This window comes from Oculina patagonica, chromosome 12 (assembly GCF_052425735.1).
Source record: "Oculina patagonica isolate OP01 chromosome 12, crgOcupat, whole genome shotgun sequence".
In the NCBI taxonomy this organism is placed as follows: domain Eukaryota; kingdom Metazoa; phylum Cnidaria; class Anthozoa; order Scleractinia; family Oculinidae; genus Oculina; species Oculina patagonica.
Genome location: NC_135769.1, coordinates 11,291,677 through 11,316,065, shown reverse-complemented (window position 1 = coordinate 11,316,065; position 24,389 = coordinate 11,291,677). Strand labels below are relative to the sequence as shown.

The following is a 24,389-nucleotide window of genomic DNA, read 5'->3' as shown; positions in this document are numbered from 1 at the left end:
CCAATATGATAAACTGCCAACACTGAAATAATCCCCGCGATTAATGCGTAGGTCACTGGTGAACATAATATCCCCATTCTCGTTGTGCGGCAAGCTATCTAGCGCAGTCACGTATTGACAACGGGTAAACATTCATTCATTTACACCTTTTTCCATTATTTCGCTTGTTAACTGAGCGAAATAAGCAGCTATTTCAAAAAGAAATAGTGTTTCGTTTCCAGATTAGGAAGGGCGAGAATAGCGTAATGTTTAAGGAGAGGTGGGTTTGGGGTTTATTTTAATTTGGAGGTCCTTGTGTATGTTGAATTTGCTGAATTTATGCGCGAGTGAAGAATAAAAATAACTTCATATTCAGTAGTAACTCCCCATTTAACGCCTATTGTCCGTTTTATGTGAAGGAGGCATAAACCCAGATCAAAATGGATCAGAAGATTTGAATCCTCTGGACGCTAGTGACAAAAGGTACTTGACAACTTTTAGACCGAATTGGTTAGTAATTTAAAATGCACTGATTCACGACTTTAATTTTGTGTGTTATTTTTTGAAGGTTTGTCCTTTTCCGACGTTGCTTAGATGCCGAGATGAAGAATGGCGTTCGAGAAGGGCTTCACATTAACGATGTGTGAGAAGGAGTAATATGTTGCTGTATTGTTATTGTAAGCAATGATTTAAGCGAGAAAAATGCTGTATTTAGAATTATAATTAAGACTGATTATGATTCAAGTTTCTTGATCAGTGTCTTGATCAGTTTTTGAACTAATCTACCGTGTCTTGATCGGTATGTTCATTGGGTATCAACATACATGTACCTGACCCAATTGATGCGAGCTGATTGGGTCATCAGATCATGAATAATTAATTATTTTGAGAAATCAAGGGAATAAATGTTGTTCGACATGGCAGTTGCACAGCTTGCTATACGAAACTGTCCATACGAAATTTGATTTTCTAACAGAACTTGACTGTCTTCTTTTTCGTTCTTAACTTTTCGTGCCGACTCAAATGTTTTCGCGATTCACGCGACACTGATCACGCAACTCCGGATACGTCCAAGCGAGAACCCACGCAATTTTGCGTGTATTCGCGCGGCTTGTGACGTTGAAGATGCCGTGAATTTTCCTATACACATAATTTATACATTAATCTGTTACACTAAGTGAAAAAACTTTGTAACTCTCTTGCATATATGCCCTTCTCTTCAATCAACTTGCCCATTTTCGGGGCACGCTATCCCTTCCATGCGAGCAAACACGGCGGAGATGCCATGTCATCACGCTTTTGTTGGCGTTGCAAATATTCTGATTGGTGGAAATTTTCTTCCGTTTCAGAAAATTGCTAGAATGTCTACTTTACAGTTAAACGCTAAAAGAGGTTACTCTAATTTTTTCCAATACATCAGTAGTGAGGAAAGGACCGAATTAGCCGTTCCCGTGGGGCGGAATCTCATTAGCGTGGGGCGGAATTAATTAAGTAGGTGACGTCATAGTGCATAAGTGACGTCATCAAAAATGGGGCGTAAGTGACGTCATAAAATGGGGTGTAATCTAAAAATAGAAAAATTACATCATCTCGGGGCCTAAGACCGTTGGGGTGTAATCTAAAAATAGAATAGTGACATCACAATACCCCTGGGGTTAACGTCATAAAAAATGATGAGAACATAATTTAAAAATAGAATAGTTACATATGGTCTCCATCTTGTTTATTGTCGCAAAATAAAATAATACTCTGATATAGATTAAAGAATCTACATTCAGAAGTCTTTTCAGAGGTAAAATTATCGGTAATTTAAGATTTACAGAGCAGCCGAGCGAAAAGTCATGGGAGCGATTATTTCTCGTTTCCATTCTAACTCGGGCAATAGTTTGAATATAATGTATGCAGATTGGCGCAATGTTTTGCTGTGAAGACCAAAGTCGCATTTTCATATTCCCCTCATATTCTGTTCATCTCTGGTAAGTTTTTGCTTTATGTCCAAACTAGAGATCCTTAATCAACTAACGCCAAGAAAGATATATTGTACACGAATGCGAATCAACTTAAACTAATCAGAGATGAACAGAATATGTGGGGAATATGAAAATGCGACTTTGGTCTTTCACAGCAAAACATTGCGCCAATCTGCATACATTATATTCAAACTATTGCCCGAGTTAGAATGGAAACGAGAAATAATCGCTCCCATGACTTTTCGCTCGGCTGCTCTGTAAATCTTAAATTACCGATAATTTTACCTCTGAAAAGACTTCTGAATGTAGATTCTTTAACCTATATCAGAATATTATTTTATTTTGCGACAATAAACAAGATGGAGACCATATGTAACTATTCTATTTTTAAATTATGTTCTCATCATTTTTTTATGACGTTAACCCCAGGGGTATTGTGATGTCACTATTCTATTTTTAGATTACACCCCAACGGTCTTAGGCCCCGAGATGATGTAATTTTTCTATTTTTAGATTACACCCCATTTTATGACGCCACTTACGCCCCATTTTTGATGACGTCACTTATGCACTATGACGTCACCTACTTAATTAATTCCGCCCCACGCTTATGAGATTCCGCCCCACGGGAAGGGCTAATTCGGTCCTTTCCTCACTACTTACATCGCTTTTATCACACCTAAAACTAGGGGTTTCCACAAGTTGCTCGAGATTTCCCAAAAAGTTGCCCGTAATTTCTCAAAAATTTGCTCGAAAGTTGCTCCAAAAAAATTCAAAACACTGCTTCTAATCAAGATAATTCCTTTTAATATATGCTAATTTCCCTTTGAGGGTTAGATTTGGAAACAAAAAAATATTTCTAAGCAATTTTATGCAATTTTACAGCAAAAGAAGTATCTAAATAACAAATCAAGGGGGGAAATTTGTAACATGATGACGTCATGTTTGCTGAGAAGTTTTTGTAATGTTTTAAGGTCGCGGGGGATACCTACAGCATGAATAAATTCATGAAGCGAAATTTTGCTTGACCTGCATCTTTTAAAACGCTTATTTCTCGGCTGTTATGGGTGCGATTAAGCTCAAATTTTACAGAGACATAAAGAAATGATGAAAAGTTATGTATGTCATCTATTATTTGGTAGATTGTACTTAACGGCGATGTAATAGCCACGTTAGTGCCAAATTGGGAAGAACATGATTTTGTGGCAGAGTTTGCGGAACGAGTAGGAGACAGCACACTGTGATCTTGCCAAAAACTAATCAGTCAATATCTCTAGAGTGTCATAACAGAAGCGGATTTTTTAATTTAAAGTTTGCCAGCAAGTTATGGCGGTTTAAATGCGCAAATTTTACTTTAATGCCTTCTACCTCTTTCTAAAAGAGCTCTTTTAAAATTCCGCCTCTGTTATGACACACTACAATATCTATAGTTTACCTATCTGCAGTGGCAAGTCATGAAGGTCTGTATCCGCGCTGTATTCTCTGCCACAAAATTGTCGGAAAAGTCAAAACTTTGAGATTTCCGAAGGTGTCCCGACCAAAACACGATCAGTTTCCAAAGGAGAGATGTAATTATGGTAATTATATTCCACGCTTTTATGGTGAGAACAATGCGTTTTTATGAAGGACACGATTGTTTATGCCGAATATTATTTTGATTACTCTGAGTTGCAGAAACAAAAACAAATTGAATAAAAATTAGCTCATAGACTTCCTACAATCTATATAAACGTATAACGCCAAGTGTTGTTTTAAATTGGTTAAAATATCAAAGAAACAGGAATTTTTAATTTTATTTTTTTTTTAAAAAAATAACGCGCACGCACCCATATTTTTATCCAGTCATGAATATCTCGTAAAGTTGTCGATGTCAGTCGTTGCTCTTCGTGCATACGATTTAAATAAACGCATAATGATGAGCCTAAGGTGTCCCCCGCGACCTTAATGCAGAATGAGCCAAAAGCTGCAACGTCTTCAGATGTTTCTCGAAAATCTTCGGAAATGTTCGTATGGCCTTTAAACAACACTCGGATAATCTTCGAAGATCTTCGGTCTGGAAATTGCTCAAAATGCAACAAGTTGCTTGAGTGGAAAAAAGTTGCTCGAAACATGAAAAGTTGCCAAAAAGTTGCCTAGTAACTTGTGGAAAGCCCTATCTAAAACCATTGCAGTCGTCGGATATTTGTATTTGTAAGGAATCTCAATATTTTTTGGCCATGCTGTGGATTATCTTTCCGATATTTGAAGGACATGCTTTTACGAAATTAATTGCCTTCGGTCAAACTTATTTACTTTGTGGATGCGCGCGTTCTCCTGATTGGATAGCCTCCATTGTGTAAATAGTTCACCTCGAAGCCTAAATAATACTGTATCGTTTCTGAGGAAACAAAACAAAAACTTTGTAACTCTACTGCATATATGCCCTTCTCTTCAATCAACTTGCCCGTTTTCGGGGCACGCTAGCCCTTCCGTGCGAGCAAACACGGCATATAACAAACACTATAGTAGTAAAACACATTTCACAACTGAGACAGAGTATCTTGTATCATCATCTATTCTCTTGTCTATCGCGCGTGGTTGTAAGAACTTACCCAACTTAACAAAATTAAGAACATTTTGCTTCTGTAAAAGTTCCTCTTCTCTTGTCACTTTTCAATTTAAAATTTATTGAGAGGGAATCTCGGCTTTTCTTTTGGCTCCGGAAACAGCGGGCCTTTTATACGAAACACGATCCATGATTGTCTTCTTTCACAAAAACATTGTGTATGTAATTTTCTGTAAAGCATTTATATCCTTTTTCCCGCAGTCTCCTTTTCTCCACAGCCTGTTAGGTTGCTTTGCAATAGTAATTGAAGATACTTTAGGGACGTTTTTCAAGTATTTTGGCCAGTGCGACTCGAACACAACAACCGAATCCGCCATCTTGAATGTTTTGTTTACCCATTTCAAACCACGTGACCAGCTAGCTAAAAAGGTCTATTGCATTATTTGAATGACTATAAATTCTTAAAAAACTCATTAATAATTCATAAAGAAAATACAAGAGAAATAAATGTTTAATGAGTGTCTTTATATCTGATAAAGACACGGCTAAACTTTACGTCCAATTTTCTAGGCCAAAATAACCCCAAGTCTAAATATTAGTGCATGAATGAGTTGATCTACATCAGACGATTTTTAAGCCGTTCAATAAATTCGCAGTTCGTGTTTTATCACGTCTAAAACACTCGGCTGCCTCGTGTTTTAAACTTGATAAAACACTACTGCTCATTTGTTAAACATTACATAAGTTCATGAATGATTTCATTTAACTTCCTTGTAAGATCTAAGTTTTACGATGGCTTATATTCGTTCTTAAAGAGGTTATAAAATTCGACTTTCTTGGAGTGCCCAACGGTGCTATGTTGTCATTATAGTCTCAAGGCTCGGCTTCGTAGATTTATTCCAGATCAGTGTCGTTCTGTCGGATGTCGCTTGTGTACATCAAGCGTTATCAGGTTGCTAACTAAGTAGTGGTCATCATCCTTTACATTTACCTATGATTTCTGAAATAAATGAATAAACGAGTTATTAATATGTTACTTCGATCAATCAATCAATCAATCAATCATACAAGCAAGCAAGAATCCAGCCAGCCAACCAACCAACAACCAACTAACCATTCACAGTCAGTCAGTCAGTCAGTCAGTCAGTCGGTCAGTGACAATCAATTAATCAGTTATTCCTTCCTACTTCCGTCTTTCTGTCTGTCCTTCCTTCCATCCTTTTGAATTCATTTATTTATTCGTCCGTTGTCCGTCTGTCCGTCCGTCCTTTAATGACTGATTAGTTAATGGCTTTTGATCGCCTGACTGACTACCCTTGGAAGACTACTGTAGGCAATCAGACGCTCGATGTTATCAAACATTGTAGGTTGCCAGAGAACGTTTTACATTTTTAATCATTTTGATTCCTAATCCTAACTAAAATTAATAGAGCGAAATGGTAATGAAGTCCGGTAAAGTTATTTCTTATATGTTTTTGTTCGCTATTTTGTGTACTGCATTGGTATGTGTACCGCTGAATGGAGTATATTTAAGGGTATTCTTTTATCAAAAAATAAACAAATGGAACGCACCTTGACTTCCCGTAACAGATATTTGATCTGTTTTGTTATATCATTAAATGTGGGCCTCATGAAGGGATTTTCCATCCAACACGATTGCATAAGCGCATACCTAAAAAAGTGAAGAAAGTTTAAAATGACTAGTAATACAGCAGTATCTAGAACATGGACACCGAACTTAAAACCAAAATAGCACTAGCATATCCATAATAGCTTTACAATAAACTTAAAGTGTCAATGAAATGAAAAAAACAACAATATGTACATGTAGTTAAGATTATTCATAGAGAGCAAGGGACGTAAGCAAGGGCATGTAACTTTATGTACGCGAGTTCGAATGACTTGTAAAATATTTGAAAGGTCTTCGTCAAATTCTCCTTTTTGTTTTTCTGGTATCTTTTATTATTCTTTTTGGCGAATTTGATTAAAGATGAAAATCTTTCTTTCTCTCTTTCTTTCTTTCTTTCCTTCTTTCTTTCTTTCTTTCTTTCTCTCTTTCTTTCTTTCCTTCTTTCTTTCTTTCTTTCTCTCTCTTTCTTTCTTTCTCTCTTTCTTTCTTTCTCTCTTTCTTTCTTTCTTTCTTTCTTTCTTTCTTTCTTTCTCTCTTTCTTTCTCTCTTTCTTTCTTTCTTTCTTTCTTTCTTTCTTTCTTTCTGAAATTGTTCAATCTAAGATAATTTCCTAACGGTTAGTGCGCAGAATTTCGGATGGGGTGTTCTAGGTTCGAGCTCTGGCCAAGGTCGTTGTGATATTCATATGTTGAAGTTTAAAAAAAATAATGATAATAATAATAATAATAAAAATAATAATAATAATAATAATAATAATAATAATAATAATAATAATAATAATAATAATAATTGTCGCTGATGAATGTTGAACTTACAGTTCCTCAGAACAGTGCTTGGGACAAGGCATTCGGTTTCCCGAAGAAAGAAAGCTTTTAAGGGCTACTGGTGTTGTTATATCAGGGTACGGCACTTCGCCTGATACAAGTAAAATAATGTACACATAAGTAGCAAGCATTTGTAATAGAAATTAGACTACTTGAAGAATAATTGAGAGAGTATGCTGACCAGTTATTTCAAAATAAATAAAACAAACTTTCAATATACATTTCTAAAAAAAAACTACGAGTTTTATGATACTCTGGGTTGTACAAGACTGGGTATTGGTACTAACAAAAACTCAAAAGGGTTGAAACGTGTAGCTCGCGCTCGATGGCGTTATCTTGTTTTTGAACGAGCTTGGTCGAAAAAAGTTTAATTTGGTTAAATTATCCTGTTTAACCATCATAAAATGGTGTGGAGAAGTGGGAGAACTTCATTTGGATGTACATTTAACTCATTTAGTTTCCGGCTGTAAGAAATTTAACGAGCTTAGGTGGGAATTCAAGTAACTCACTACAAACCCAATAATGTTGTTGCGAATAGAAGTGTGCATCAAGTATTTGTAGTAAAAAAAAAGTGGCAAGCGATTTTCTATTAGTTTTACCAAACGAAAAGATATTGCAGGAGCCATTGACAACTTTGGCACAAGTGGCGTAGATGTCCAATTTAAGCGATCCAATTAAATAGAGTTGTAATAATTAAATCTACGTGATACGCTCTCACCAGGGGGGCGGGGGATAACGATGACTAGTCTGGCAAAAGCAAGGCTTGCGAATTAAACTACTTTAAATAACTCTAATGATTCTGAAATAATTGGTTGTTAAATGTCAACCGTGACACAATTTTCGCCTGTTATTCCACGCCGCCGAAACATTCTCAGTGACGTGAAACATCAAGTAAAAAATCTGGCTGAAAATGCAAAAAACATCTCAGCGGCGCGAAACGTCAAACGGAAAAACCGCTACTATTCGCATTTCACACGCATGCATTCATTGATATTTAAATATTTCTGATAAAAAAAAAGAACTTTGGGTGACGTCTTTCTTAGCAACGGTTTGATTTACACAGTCTTGCACCGTTTTCTGGCACCGCTATGCCGTCAAAGAAAAGTGCCGACTTTCTCCCCCCCCCCCCCCCCCCCCCGCCACTGGCTTTAACGAAGACCCAGATTGAAAAGAGAATTTTCCTGATGGTGGCTTCCTAGTTGATTTTTTAGTTAATGCTTTATCACTTAGACAAGTAACACATATTTTCCATTGTACTTTTACTCCCCCTTAGTTAAATGTTTTCAGACCTACCATAGGTAGCAATTTCCCATAAAAGAATACCAAAGGACCAACTGGAAATAACAATATAAACACTATTTACTTAACAAACAATGTTATAAACTAGAAATGAGTTAAACAGAGGCGCAATTGGTAAAGCACACTGCCTAATTTTGTAAGAAATTCAAATGTCATCGTCGTCATTGACTTTACTGAAGTGTCAGCTCTACAATCTGCCCATAAGTGGCTTACTAACTACATACAGGTCAACCATACTGGTGTAGAAAAAAAGGAGCTAAACACACTAAAAATGTGAAATGGTTCAGTGTGATAGAATTCCGTCCGTTCAAACTGTTACGCAATGAAACGTAAACAAAATTACAGTGCAATAGTAATAAAGGAAATGATAAGATAGATAAGGGACATTTGGATAAGATTGATCGTGTTTTTTAAACTATTTTATTTTCATATGTCCTTGGATACCTGGCGTTTGAAAAATTTGTAAAGAATGCATTAATATTTCAAGAGAAACAAATTTAAATCTCGCACTAATTCATTAAGAAACCTCAATTGGTCCAACTTATACTCCAAAATGATTGTTGAAAAGTGTAACATTGCCATTCAGTTAGAAAGACGAATGCCTGATTTCCTCTATGGCGCGCGCCTGCAGGTAATCATGGTAGTTGTATTCATCAAACCATGCGCGACTGAGACTAAGCAACGATGAATACACTTACCATGATTCCCTGCAGGCGCGCACCATAGAGGGAATCGGGCATTCTTGCTGTGGTGTACAATAACAAGTCGGCGTTTGGCTTGGTAATGAACACAGAAGAACGCTTAAGCAGTAACCGGATGCTTTATTAATGATTAAGTGTTGCTATTCTAAGAAAGTACACTAAGTGAATACACGGTACTTACACGTCACTCTGTGTTGTATAGACTACATCTCTTAAAGATTCTAAAGACAACCATCTCCAGGGGACTTTACCCTGTTGACATTGGAAAATGAAAACAAAACAAAACAAACAAACAGTAGTGTAGCAGCTCTCGTAAGGGTGCTAGTCCACTGGTCCTCTAGAGTACTAGTGTTAGTTGCTATTGTTTTGGAGGCTAGGGGCATTTTCCCTGTTGTTTGTTATATTATTCTCTTGAACTGTAGCGAGACTTTCGTGTGAGACGTCGGAAAAGCTGCTACCTGTCCCCCCCTATAAGGCACTTTGTATGGAAGTCGTAATTTGGAACATTTGAAATGGATTGCGTACATCACAGTCTAATTTCTGTCGAATACCGTTACAGCTCTATTAGACAATAATGACAGATCAAATACGACAAAATACACTAGATTATCAAAATAGGGAAATGATAGAACTGACTAAATTGCACCATTGTATCCCGAGCTGATCAAACTTTTTCACGACCTGATCCCAGCGTTTCTCCGTGCTTGACTTTTTTTCGTGTATTTGCTTCAAGTGTCGTTCTATGGTTTACGGTACGGTTGCTGTGATTTTTCATTGATTGCTTTAGCTTTTGTTTTATGATAACACGTCTTTTATGATGTACTTACATTTGAGGTCTTGGTGTATATTCCACGATCTGAGATGTCTCTTGCTAATCCAAAGTCTCCAATTTTAGCAATCTTGTTATGATCAATGAAAACATTTCTTGCTGCTAAGTCGCCATGAATGCACTGCAAACAAGTGAAAATTTGTATCCAATGTACGATAACTGAGAGAATATAAGGTAGCTTATATATATTTATTATATGGCTACAATAGTACGCGCGCTCTGATTGGCTGCTGAGCGGGCATTATTTTCTTGTAATGACCGGGCATTATGAAAAATTTTTTCGGCTCGACGGTTTTTGAGTTGTGAGTAAAAGCTACTAGCGCAATTGCGATAACGACAATAAATACCGACAAAATGTAACTATCTTTTCAATAACTGAAAGAAAAATATTATCATACTGATACTTCTTTAGTATGAGTGACGAAGAGAGCCACAGAGAGCGAGAGCGAGACATTTAGACATTTTTAGAATGGCGCTAAAAGGCCATATAATAAATAACTTATTAACCTCGTCCGTTCGGTCATTACAGGGGAATCTCAGACCTCGGCCTTGATGTATTGACCTCGCTATCGCTCGGTCAATACATCAAGGCCTCGGTCTGAGATTCCCCTGTAATGACCTCACTCTCGGTTAATAAGTAGTATATATATATATATATATATATATATATATATATATATATATATATATATATATATATATGTAGCAAAGAAATTTATTTGGCTTGAAAGATGGGTCTCTGTTTGTACATGTAGGAATGTACTTTGTCCCACGCTCGTGTCATGTTGAATAATTTCTTCACTATCTATCACCGACCTTGAAATCTACCATCTTTATTATTTATTTACTACACATTTGATGATTTCGACATTGCGGATCCTAGCAGTATGCAGGACGCGTGTCACATATCAACCTAGTAAATGGCCTAAGCTCAACAGCGAGTCTCTCGTAGCTCAGTTGGTTAGAGCGCCTAACCGGTATCTGGGAGGCCATGGGTTCGATTCCCGTCGGGGACTCAGATTTTTTCTTTGTCCCACGCTCGTGTCATATTGAATAATTTCTTCACTATGTAGGAATGTGTCTACAAATTCTGTAGCCAGGACAAGCAAACAAGCAAACAACCAATTACAAGGACAAGAACGAAAATAACTAAAGTAGTGAAATGATATAGAAAGTTGGAAAGTGGGGATATTCTTCCATAAATGACATTTTCCAAGAAACTCAGAAATTTCTTAAAAAAATAATTAGCAATAATTGGATGAGGCTGAGTATGATATGAAGAGTTATGCAAATTGGGCAGGGTGTTCGCACCTTCTTTCGCTCCAAGTGCTGCATTCCTGAGGCGATCTGTAGTGCAATATTTACCAACTGTCGATTGTTCAGCACACAATTGACATTCTCGTACTCGCTGTTCTCACCAGGAGCATGCTTGCGGATCAGCAATGCTTCAAGGCTACCACCAGGAACGAACTCAGTGACCAAGAGAATTTTTTCTTAAGATTTAAAAAAAATAAATAATCATAATTCTAAATGTCGCTAAATGCATCAAAATGCTATGTCAATTTCAAACTCCGTCACATTGGATCTGCTGCTTTGCGGAGTTTGAGATTTCAAATCTCAAAATTTTTCCTAAAAATATATTGCAATTGTATTCACAAATACCTTCCGGTTACAGAACTTTTAAGACAGTGAAAGATTAGATACCTAAAAAAATCGCATTAACGTGAAAAGGAAACCCGCAAACTCCAAATGTAGATAGAGCGACCTGGATGTCAAGGCATGAAAACATCAAGTTTCGTGAACAAGACCTTGTCACACCAAAAAATTCATTGATAATACCGGAAAAGTTGCGGGAAGTCACTATTGTTAATATACGTTTCAATAAAACGCGAATCTTAAACTTGTTATCAAATGTAGGTACACACTCAATACATAGATTATCTCACGAAAAGATGTCGCTTGAAATAGCACCGTTTTTCATTTAATTACGACAATACCAATCTAATAAAGAGAGACCCTGGAAACCAGGTTTTTTTTTTTGGAAACGAGGTTGGTATGTAACTACTCTTTCAATTCTTTGTCCGACATAACTAAATAGACTGGTTTTGAGCGCCGTAGTCAAGGTGATATTACTTTACAACTTACCATCCTGAGTGCACGCGCCAACTAAGTTCACGATGTTAGGATGCCGACCAGCCAGCTTTAGCATCTGTATTTCGCTCAGTAAGGCAACTTTGTCGCTCACACTCGTGTTATCTATGCATAATGAGAACAAACTTTAAGCTCAACTCGAATATTTTGATCAGCCTTGCGACTAAAATTGGGATACAGAGGCCACTACTTGCGGATACTTTCGGATGTCACGACCAAAACAACTGCTACAGTCGCCATTCAAGATATACCCAGTAAAGTTTTATTATATCATTCAAGAATCCTTTTAAGAAGTCTCAAACTGACTATGGCAGCGACAGCATCTTAAGCAAGTAAGTTCAGATTAATTACAAGGAGTACCACGTTGGTCGCTATTGAGAATAAGTTACTTAAAATGTGACTTGTACGAAACAGAAAAACATCCAAATATGCATAAAAGGAAAGAAGCCCTTACGCCCTCTCTCAAACAAGTATATGAGTTGGTGCGGCAATCTGCTAGAAACGCTGCAAAGGCACGTTGAAACACTCTATATCGCTTCATGTTGCAAATTATAACTTGGCCTCACTATAACTTGGCTCAGTTTAAATGGACTTTCCATTTACAAAATTAAATATAAAATCTTTAGCTCCTTACAGTGCGAATACTCGAACCGGGACAGTTTGAACAAAGTTATAAGCGATAATTGATAACAATGGATGGCGACCTTTTTCGTTAGCGGACCACCGACGTTTAAGAATTGAAACAAAAAGTTTACAACGAAATTTGATAACTCAGCAACGTTGCAAATAGATGCGGACCTCTCAGGAAACCCTTCTTTCTTTTGATTGGTTAGTTTCGATCCCAAATTTGAAATGATTTTTAGTTTTGTTTCGAAAGGGTAAAAAAGTTTTCGTTTCGAGTGCAAAAATATTCCGTAAAATGGCATTTGTCAAAAATATTCAACTCAGATTGAATCGTGAAGGGGGAATATATGACAATGTTCGCCGACATTCGCAGTTGTTACGAGAGCGGGTTTTAGACCTGCAACACACCGGAATGAATCAACAGTTAATCGCGACTGAGGTCAAGCACTTTGTTAGAAACGTTTTGAGGGATTATGATGTGAACAATTCATCTATGCCCAGAAGGTGAGCAACACCTCCACGATCAAAAATGGTCGGAGCTGTCGTTGAACATTTCGAAATTGAGAAACTATGTTAGCCCAGCATAAGTAGAGCGGAAAGGCTAACTGCGAAAATTATTCGAGGCGTTGCAGTTTAGTCGATTTTCACAACGCCGAGTTTGGTTAGAGCCAGATAATGTTGTAAAAGTGAAGGTCAATAAAGGTTTGTTTTATTCGAATTTATATGCTAACGCCTCATCTATATTTTTCGTCACAAGACCGAACTTGATCAAGGCGGAAAAATATTTCAAGCCCAAACAATTTAGATGTATAACTCGAAAGCTCGAGGACCACCGTAAGAACCTTCAGATGTTCTTAAAAATTTAGGATCGAAACTAACAAATCAAAAGAAAGAAGGGTTTCCTGAGAGGTCCGCATCTATTTGCAACGTTGCTGAGTTTTCAAATTTTGTTGTAAACTTATTGTTTCAATTCTTAAACGTCATTGTCCGCTAACGAAAAAGGTCGCCATCCATTGTTATCAATTATCGCTGCGATTGGTTAACTTTGTTCAAACTGTCCCGGTTCGAGTATTCGCACTGTAAGATTTCTTGCAACTTAGGAAGGATTGTATTTTTTTAAGATGTTGCTGTTGTTTATGTACAGCAAAGGTAAACGTAACTTTTCTTAAAACAAGACAATAATTGAGGAATAGTAATAAAGTTAACTCAAGGAATTATGAATTTATTATCCATATTGACATACCTTTCAACTGCTTCACTGCTACATTAATGACCTTTTCATCTTCACAATGATAACTTCCTTTATATACAATTCCAAATTCCCCTTGCCCGAGCACTACATCTTGAATTTCAAGCCTTTTCAAGTCGATTTCGTAGTCTTCCTCGGTCTCTTGCGATTCAAAATCAACGTTCTGGCTTCCGAACTGCAACACTGATGAACACATTAAATTTTGTGCTGAATTCCATTCCATTTTGGTACCTGCGTCATCAACTTCTGGTGTTGGAGGCAATGGTCTTGCTTGTGGAGGCTTCCTTGCCGGAAGGTCAACACGTAATGTATCTAATAACGGGCTTTCCTCAGATTTGTGGCTTGAAAACTGCACTTTTTCGTTTTCGGGTGCCATTGATGAAGCGTAGCTCTGATCGTCAATATAGTCATATGTGTTTTCTTGCTGGTTTTCCTTTTGCGATGACCTGTTGTATGTTTCGCTTGGCTCAGGGTTTTCTCTGTCATACGTCTGAAAACAATAAACAACAATAATCTAAAAAAGCCATTCTTGTGTGTTTCTGAGGAGTGAAAAACTGAAACAAGATATGGATAATGTCCATTCTGTCTATGTCCTTTCCCTGTCAACTCATGGCTTTCTACCAATCCAAAGAGGATTAAATAACAAAGATATCTGCAGTACTATAACTGAAAACAAACTGACTAATCTTTTACCTACGCTTTTTCAAAACGTTTCAAAAATTAGTTTTCGCTTTTAAAAAATACATCTGCAGCGCTTGCACTGTACATATACTGATTCGTTTCCCGAATTTCCAAATCTCCTTTCTGGTGGGAAAGAAATGGACAAAAGGATGTACGTACGTTACCTTTATACGAAAAATACACTGAGCCATTAATACCTTCTTAGAAACACATCCCCGGTGCCACAAAAACCCAATGATAAGAAGCACGATGATAATACAACCGGACACAGTAAACGCAATGATCTTTTGGATTGCACTTTGAGGCATTCTGAAAGTACTTGGTGCTAAAAAATAGAACAAAGAAATAAGTACTTATATATCTTTTTAACATCAACATTTTACCATTTTTTTAGTGTATATATCCACAATAACTGGGCAGTGCCCGCCAAACAAATTTAAAAAGATCCATACAAATGGAATGCATCCTCTATGATTTAAAACTCACAGTCTCAAACATGAAATTGCAAAAAAAAATAATTGCCTGACCTTCAGCTCCTGAATATACGGATACCACTTTAGATTTCTTTCCCTCTGCTAATTATAAAGTAAATGAACAATAGTTATTAATTATTCTCAGAATCGCAAATTTTTGCCCTTCCAACACATGAACTTCGGTTAATCATTAGTAACAGACTCTGATTGACTTGGCCTCCATTCATTTGTTATTTGTCCGTTAGACATTTTATCTGCCAAAGACCTTCGTTGAAGAATACTACCCTAAAACGTCCCATATGTAATGTAACAAAATTTAAACATGAAAAAACTGATTGACTGACCTTCTTGATGCAAAATTGCAGCCCTTGAGGTGTTTACTCCGGCACTGTTGTTTGCAACACACTGATATTTGTCATAATTTTCTCTCGTTACTCCTGTTATTACCAGCTGGCTGAGAGTCTTCTCATCATCTGTTATGACCTTTGCTTGTATAGAATGTGAATCATTGTCCTTTTTCCATGTGATTGTTGGTTTGGGATAACCAGTGGCAGTACAATTAAACGTTACATTGGACCCGATAACAGCACCTTGGCTTACTGGATCCTTGACAATCACTGGCCTTTCGATGTCTATAGAATGACAAAATACAAGTTAAAATCTCACATTTCTATCCAAGTAGTTTATCGTAAGTTATTTTATTATTATTTACTTACCTTGAAGAATAATTGGGAATATTTTGTTGCTGCAATGATAATAATCATTGTTGGCTTTGCAAGTGTAATTACCAAATTTTTCTTCTGTCAGGACACCAATCGTCAATGTGCAGCTCATAAGTGCAGCTGCCGGCGATCCAGCCAGGCATTCTTTGACGGGTTCTACATCTTGCGTATCAAACCATTCAATTTTGTGTGGTCTTGTCCTTAGATCTTCCATCGCCAGTTCATCAGTTTTCCATGCAGTACAAGTCAGATTAATGGCTGCCCCAACGGGTTGTTTGTTGGATGACGGAGTGGAAGAGATTTTAATCCGAGGTTCGACTGATGGGGAAGAAAAAATACATAATTTCAAAATACATCAAAGAATTAAATGCACACTTAATAAAGATCGTTATCTTCAAAACCAAGTTTGACTCGATTCTGCCTCCTATAACTGCTTTGTATTTCTTTTTACACATTTTTATATTTTCTAGCAACTTTCAGTTTATCCTCTTTGCCTTCTATCACGTTTTTCTTGTGAAAAAAAAAAAAGGATCTTGGTATCGATCCCCTCACAAATGTTTAGTAATTATTTGTACGTTACTGACACCAATTGAATTTGTTTCTTTAGGGTTAAATGTGCGCAAATATTTATTGTTTGTTTGTCAGTTGCTATTTAAAAAAACTTAGTGACGCGAGGATAAATCGTGTAAGAAATCACTTAGCAATTGTGGCAGCAACAGGGTCAATGAAATGTCAGGAAGGCACTTTCTACCTGTACATGCATGTCAAAAAGTGTTCCAATATGCAACTTTCATTTCGTAAAGCACAGTCCTTCCACCCTACGTCCAAAGACGTCCATTTGGAAGTTTACTCATTTCAATGGACTGTTAATTAACTTACCAGCTTTAGTGTTACAATACTGACACGAGGCAGGTGGAAGAATCGATAAACCACTGGCAACAAGTAATAACAGGAGATAATATCTCCTGCATTCCAGCCAAGAGATGTTGGCCATCATCAAACGTTTGCATACAAATAATCTGAAGTTAAACTGTTCAGGTGATAAGGAGATGATAAGAAATTTTAAAATACATAATAATGTACCAAGCTTAAGAGGGAAGAAAAAGAAACAAAAGATTGCAGCGATTAAGCGATTTTTACATGTAACGTTTGTTATTTTTATTAATAAGCGCAATAAAGAAATTTTATTTATTTATTTATCTAGGGGCAACCGCACAAACAAGATAGTGACAATCATTTTTGTGATTTTCGTGGTCGGTTATAACATTTAACATTATTTCACTGTTATTGACTCTCCGAGATCATCCGTTTACATGTAGTTAGAAAATACCATGAACGCCACATCCATGAAAGAGGAAAAGTAGAGCGGTACTACTTATTCGGGGAGTGTCACGGAGACAATACGGAGCGGGATATCCTCTTTGAGACGTGTGCCCGTGTAAATGTCAAATTTTGAAAGAAACATCTTCAAACTGATAATGGGTACGGAGTGTCCGAAACATGTCTTTGAAATTTAGAAGTGTGTTTATTTTTTCAAATGTTTAATTTCGCTCATAATTTTAAGAAATTTCGCTAATATTTATTTGAAAGGTGCGATAGTCTTTAACTTTCTAAACATGCACGATAGTGGCCCTACACCACTTATATATCAAACAACGTAGCTCCTAGCTTCCTAGTCAGCAAAGGAATCAATTGCAAATTGTGTACAATTTTGGCTGGACGCACACACTTGGGACTTCTGCCCAGCAAAATTAAGATAAAGATATACGAAAGAAAATTTCGCTCGCATAGCTTGATTTCTCGGTGGTGTTTTTTTTCTACACTACAAACGTTCCAATTCTATTGACATCAGCGGTTGAAGTCCCACTGAAATAGCCAGCGTTCGATCTCAACATACTGAAATATAAAAATTTACTGTTGCGTTTGTTCAGCCTTTAAACTTTTAAATAAAACGGCATACTGACTTTAAAAAAAAAAAAATGAGAAAAAAGAATAATAATGGCTTCCATTTGGATTTGAACCAACGACCAAGGCATACACAACTTCTGTAGAAGTGTTCTCTACCAACCGAGCTATCGTAACTTTGTATGGTACAGAATATTTTGTTTTGTATATTTTAACTGATATTATATTTGGACGCGCTTTAAAAAAAACATGTTTAATTACTCGGTTATGAGTAAGCAAAACACTAAAAAATCGCTTTGTTTTAGTTTGTCGTACAGAGATAATTTCCACCAAATTTCTGCACTGCATGTCGCAATAATATTCAAGCGTAGCGAATGATTTAAATTTATGCAATTACAGAGCAATGTATGGGCACGTTGCACAGAATTGCTAATTTCTCGACTCTTGAAAGATCCACACCAAAAACAAAAATGTAGGGTTATTGAGAGTCATACAAAGATACTTCATGTCAAATTTTAGACTGAAAGGTGTAATATTCGAGCGAGAATTATTTAATCACAGAGATAATTTACATAACTACAAAGCAATGTATAGGTACATCACAGAATCGCAAATTTCTCAACTCTTGAAAGATTTTTATCAAAAACTAAAACGTAGGGTTATTAAGAGTCAAACAGAGATACTTCATGCCAAATTTTAGACTGAAAGGTGTAATATTCAAGCCGTAGAATTATTTAATGGTACTTGTTTCATTATTAATTACAGAGCAATGTATGGGCACGTTGCACAGAATTGCAAATTTCTCGGCACTTGAAAGATTTTCATCAAAGACAAAAACATAGGGTTATTGAAAGTCAAACAGAGATACTCCATGCCAAATTTTAGGTTGAAAGGTGTAATATTCAAGCCGTAGAATTATTTAATTGTACTTATTTAATTATTAATTACAGAGCATTGTATGGGCACGTTGAACAGAATTGCTAATTTCTCGGCTCTCAAAAGATTTTCATCAAAAACCAAAATGTAGGGTTATAAAGAGTCACACAGAGATGCTTCATGCCAAATTTTAGACTGAAAGGTGCAATATTCGAGCCGTAGAATTATTTAATCGTACTTAATTATTTAATTATTTAATTTTATTATTTTATATCTTGTTTGTGTAATTAGACTCGAGAAAAAGCTTATCGCTTGATTTTGACTCCATCCGTTATTGCCTCGTTCTTACCAAAGCCATCCCTATAGTACATAACAAAGACAAATGCAAAAAAAACAAAAAAACAAATCTAGCACCAAGTAATGTTCAAAGCAAATTTAAACTGAGTGTAAATAAACAGGACAACTCGGATTAATATTAATCCGCGAATTATAATAATAATAGATTATAATAGGGTTATTATAAACTGGTAATATATTATTATAGTCCAGTAATAGATTATTATAATCCACTAATAGATTAAGGCACGGCAAAAAAAACTGGAAGGATTAGATTATTATTAATAATATAATCGAGATTAATATTAATCTCTATTATAATCCCGATAAAATTCCGTGAATGTTCGGATAACAGATCTATATGTCAAACACACTGCAGACATACAACATGGGGCTGACAGGACATAAGTCACTAATCACATCCGTCACATGACGATCACTTTTGTATATGCTAGAGCTGGATTCGACGATGTTTACCCCAGAAGTAAACAAAAAGGAACAAGCACCTCTGGGCCAGCGAATCCGTGCCGTGGGCATGTGCTTTTACAAAAAAAGGGAACCTTAGGACAGGGAATAATTGCCACCTGCGAAGAAATAGCGACAATCAAAAATATTGTTTAGTAGCTCATTTAACAAATTACCAACAGTTACTGTTATTATCAGCAGACGCACTAATTAAAAAAAGATATTTATATCTTACTGATCTTATGTCTGTTATATTTAGATCCAAGCAAAAGGGTCCAAGAATGCATACGATAGTTAGTTCGTAGAATAATGTCAATCCTCGGAAGATTTGGACTAGTATTGAAGTGTTGAGATTACCATAAATAGTAATATTAATCCGATAAATATTAATCTTACATAAGATTAATATTAATCCTAATGGATTAAGGCACGGCTCAAACCTCAGTAATAGATTATAATAATGTATTACTGGATTATAATAATCTTTTACGGGATTATAATAATCTATTACTAGTATATAATAATCATTAGGATTAATATTAATCGGATTAATATTAATCCAAATTGTCCTGATAAAACTGCTTTGCCTGTACGTTTTGACAGGCTATGGAGAATCAGCTGCTGTTGTCTATTTCAACCAAAACATCATTGATTTCGTGGAATAGACTCAAGTATGTTGACCAAATTAAAATTCTACACGACGCTGGATTACATTTTAAGGTGAGTACCACTTCCAGGGGAGTTTGCTTATCTTCTACAAGACTGTGCAAAAAATAGAAACGACTTTCACCGAGCGTTCGCTTCAGGCAAATGTACGGCGAGAGTTCGTTGATTTTTGCTGAGCTATAGATTGGCGTCATTTCGTTGAGCTGGACACAAAAGGCTACTTAAATTTTTGCTCCCGAGTTTAATATGTGCCGCTGATAAGACACAAGTAGTATGCATACATAGGTACAAAGACGTTAAGTTTTTGTTACTAAAATTTATTCGAAGCTCGTTTTTCTTACATAAAAATCGGACTTCTACAAATTTGTCTCTACCAAATTTGCTTTCGATTGCTTTCCTGTGCAACCTGGCGATCAGTCTCAGAACCAACCACAGGCTTTTTATTTCTACACATTTAAAGAACCTCATACTTCAAGTGAGTACTGGCTCCGAAGTCTAGGTGAGATATAAGCGGTACGCAATCAGTACAAAACTCTCGTTATACACGGTTCAGCTGCAAGAAAATTATACTTAACGTGCGAGCTCTGCTAAAAGTCAACAGCGAAAATCGGGGCTATTTATTGTGATGCTAGTATTTTTCTGCAGTTATAAGCTCAGAATTACTCTCCATTTTCGTCTTTACTTTTCCCAAAAGGCTTTAACGGATGCTTCCTCTACTCGCAACTGCTTCGTTCCCGAGCTGCTCCACGACCACTGTTAAATATCCAAAATAAATATTTCGCCTTAGCTTATGTTGTTTTATAAAAAGGTTTGACAATAGCAATAATGATAATGATAATAATACGTCATACCGCAGACTGTACTCAAAATATATTCGGGTAAGCGCTTTATGTCTCAATTGCAGGTGTAGGGGAAGTTAAACACAGACGTTTAAAGACGTAGTAAAAACAATCATCAGATAACTCAAGTATATTCCATGGCGATTAAAAGGTGTTCCGTCAGCTTTGAAACTCTTTCGAGTGTAAAGTGGTACCAAACGTTTCATCGTTTTTTTTTTTCACATGTGGGTTTTCCTTAGTCACTTCGACGATGTTGACTGCCGAATTTTTTTAGGTGTTTATTATTAGGTTTCGAGAATTAATAAGGATGGCTTAATCAGTACGTGAAATTAATATTCATGCAAGGAAATTAAAGAAACTAAGTATATATATATATATATTTTTTTTTAAAAAAGGCTTACACATTATTTTTGTTTTTGAGAACCAAATAGAATGTCTCACATAATTAGTTGTGAGAACTATTCTGTCGGTTCAATTTAGCATTTGAAGTCAATTATTGATTTTGGTTAAAAGAGTAATTTCAGTTACATAAAAGCAGGCTAATAAAAACAGGAACTATATTTCTCAAACTTATTACAATTTATCAAATTAAAACAAAGGAAAACAGAAACGCGACAGTAGTTGGGATATGTGATCCTAATAAGCATACATTTTTTTACGATTTTATTTCTTCCGTTTTTTTCCTTGGGATAAGTTTCGATTGAAAATATATATCAAACAATCGAGAGAGTGTTTCATCACATTTCAAAAAACACCTCAAAGTTCGTTAAAAATACTTCGCTGCACGTCTTATTTTCAACTTTCTTTTAGATGTTTGGAAATGTCATTCTCTCCCGTGTTTGGTGTATTACGTCTATAAAAAAAGGATATTAAATCCCACGTGTACGCAACTGGAAATTGACTTAGAACCTGATAAACAAAACGTTTAATCAGGTAAGAAAAGAATATGACTTCCAAAACTTTATATATATTCGGTTAGGTTTATCATATCATCCAGCTACTAAATTAAACAGACTTTCTTGTCATTGCTTTGTTGCTAGCCCTTTGAGATGTACCTCTCGGAACGAGTTAATTCAGTTGACAACAATACCCCTAGCCCTAAATAACAATAGAGGTAGTGTTTACAGCGGGCGAATGAAAATAGAGGTTCCAGAGAGGTAGTGTCTTACTGAGATGTTGTGGCGTAATTATATGTGTTGCGTTGGTACAAAGACGAGGAACCCCTGCCAATAAATCCACTACTAGTCATGCAAAGACACAGATCTTGCAGCAGAAATAAGACCATTTGGGTGAAAGCATAAAATTACCATCTTATACACTTTTTAACATGTTTTCGATGCTTAACCGTATAAGACTTTAAGAGCTGTGGTCATATTTCTCAGCTGTGGGGGAAGGAGTTGTAGTGGGCAGTCTATGGGACAAGAGAGGGCGGAAAGCGGGATTTCCAAGGTTGCGGGAGCCGAGAGAAATTGAGAAAAAATTCCGCAACAATGTATTAAATGATATTTTCAAATAGAAAAAGGACAACGCGGCGAAACCACTAAGGAAAGGGTGAGAACTGGGAGTGAATGATACGGGAACAGGGAATTCAGACCGCGTATCACTCTTCCGTCTGAAGTGGCACTTGAACCAACTGTCCCACCCTGCCAGACCCTTTTCCGGTTTTAGTGCCATAATGCGAGTAGGATTATTGTTTCTTCCCGTGCATGGGGGAGTCTATCACCGCTTAGACCTCGACATTTGTCAGGCTTCTCTTACTCGTCGATTGTTTCTACTTAAATTTTTTGGCCGAAGAAAATAACAACCCCCGCGTTAACCATTAGATATTGATTGGGCCGCGTGGCACCCGTGTATATAGTAATTCAATATTTTTTAAGTGTGTTGGAGGGCCGGTAGAAGGCAATACTGTCGATACACCAAATCCCCTTGGATATTAATCCTTTTAAGGAAACCATTAGTCTATAGCGTTGCAATGTTACAAAAAGGATGTTATAGTTCTGAGTAATGAATCAAAACATTTTTGATGTTGTCATCTTTTGCTAGGAACTCGGTAAAACGAAACCTATAGCCACATTTCACCGGCATGTGCTATGATATAAATCGAAGGTTGAATAAGGTTGAATAATAAGGTTGGATATTTAACAAACGATCTCGTGTCACAAAAAGGTAGACAAAAATTCCGCTTTGATAAGCTTCGCATGGGTACTCTTACTAAAATGTTCGCAATTTATTGTTGATCCAGACAAGACCGATTAGTCATAACCTTTCATTTCTCACTTATACCTTATTGTTACTTATTTCGCAGGACTTAATCGTCTCTCGATGAGAGATCGCTTCACAATCCTGACTTGATATACAACGGCTTCACTGTTGCTCAAAATACCGCTATATATACGCTAAATATACCGCCTTCGGTTGCAATGAAGTTTTAAGAAAAATAACGAACTATACTCACCTCGATATTTTGAGCACTTGACGACGAACTATAAGATCATTACTATTAAGCTTTATTCGTCTGCCGTGGTGTCAAAGTAGGCAGATTTCCCTTTTAAGTGGACTGGCAGAACTTTCTGGCAACGGAAGTCCAATTGCTGAAGTGGCGTATCCGGTCAGGTAGATTTCGGATGTAAATAAGAACTACTGTTGAGGCCCGGTTCAGACGCCGAACTTTTCATGAGCCGAACTCAATTCGAGATTGGATCGACCCAAATTGACAAAAGTACGCCTCTTGATTCAGACGCCGTACTTTTTGGCCGTTCCGAGGCCGTTCCAAATACAGTTCCAATAAAATAAGTCAAAGTTGTCAAATATATTATACATTACAACTCCACCGCGCTTTAAATGTGTCTTACTGAAATGGGCAATACCGCTGTAAATTGTAGTCTGAAGGCTCAATTTATTCCTTTGGCCTGGATATAAGTTTCGGTAGCTGCCGAAACTGTGTCGCACAACTTCGGTTTTATTCGTTTCTAAAAAGGTGAGATATTTTGGAAGAAGCCACCCAAGTGACTTCAAAAGACTGGAACAATAGCGCAATTAACCTACCTTGAGCGGATGAAGTTGTGAACGTATCCTTTTGTTGTTGAGTTGTGATTGAACTTCCGATAACCACTACAGACATTTTGCAGATTGAAGTCTTTCGCGATGTATTTTTCGCTTTTATATTTATTAAAAAATAAAGAGCTTGTTAAGAGCTTTAAAAAGAGATCTTGAACGAGCTATTTTGATCGTTGTAGGCGATTGTAGTTTTGTTTTCGCCAAGCGCGTAGCGGCGGGCTCGATTTACAGAGTTAATTATGCGTATCCAAATTCTGACACATGTTGATAATTGTTTATGCCCAGATAGCTCCAAAATCGCTATTTATATTTATTTATACCTTCTGTTGTTGGTATCTTATTCGAAGCGTTTTTAGTGCAAATAAAAGAGATTTTAATCGAGGATAGTCACGCAAAACGACGGCCGATCGAATAAAATATCCCAAACAACAAAGGCAAGTGTACAGTGATTAAAGGGTCCTGTTTTATTTGTATGTGGTAATCCTTTTTACACAATTCCTTGCTTTGTTTACATCGAAAATATTTTCATTTGGTAAAAGGAAAATGTTGCGGACAGTCACGTTTTTAT

At 36.5% G+C, this 24,389-nt stretch overlaps 1 protein-coding gene across 6 annotated transcripts in view; it reads right to left on the bottom strand.

Moving 5' to 3' along the window:
* LOC144631595 (fibroblast growth factor receptor 3-like) overlaps window positions 1–23,303 on the bottom strand; it is an 80,617-nt gene extending 57,314 nt beyond the window's left edge. The window contains exons 1-14 of one of the 6 annotated variants that reach the window (XM_078490063.1): window positions 23,220–23,303; window positions 16,557–16,707; window positions 15,672–15,995; window positions 15,300–15,587; window positions 15,010–15,057; window positions 14,647–14,807; window positions 13,796–14,291; window positions 11,923–12,033; window positions 11,089–11,270; window positions 9,776–9,898; window positions 9,130–9,200; window positions 8,242–8,282; window positions 6,940–7,039; window positions 6,067–6,166 (exon numbers count right to left, since the gene is read on the bottom strand). In XM_078490063.1, the coding sequence (XP_078346189.1) occupies window positions 6,067–6,166; window positions 6,940–7,039; window positions 8,242–8,282; window positions 9,130–9,200; window positions 9,776–9,898; window positions 11,089–11,270; window positions 11,923–12,033; window positions 13,796–14,291; window positions 14,647–14,807; window positions 15,010–15,057; window positions 15,300–15,587; window positions 15,672–15,995; window positions 16,557–16,674 (2,163 nt within the window). In that variant the 5' untranslated portion in view covers window positions 16,675–16,707; window positions 23,220–23,303. Of the gene's footprint in view, window positions 1–3,896; window positions 5,495–6,066; window positions 6,167–6,939; window positions 7,040–8,241; window positions 8,283–9,129; window positions 9,201–9,775; window positions 9,899–11,088; window positions 11,271–11,922; window positions 12,034–13,795; window positions 14,292–14,646; window positions 14,808–15,009; window positions 15,058–15,299; window positions 15,588–15,671; window positions 15,996–16,556; window positions 17,204–23,219 lie in introns of those variants that run through there. The other 5 variants (XM_078490064.1, XM_078490062.1, XM_078490065.1 and 2 more) reach the window with 5 other exon arrangements.
* Window positions 23,304–24,389: the final 1,086 nt, after the last annotated feature.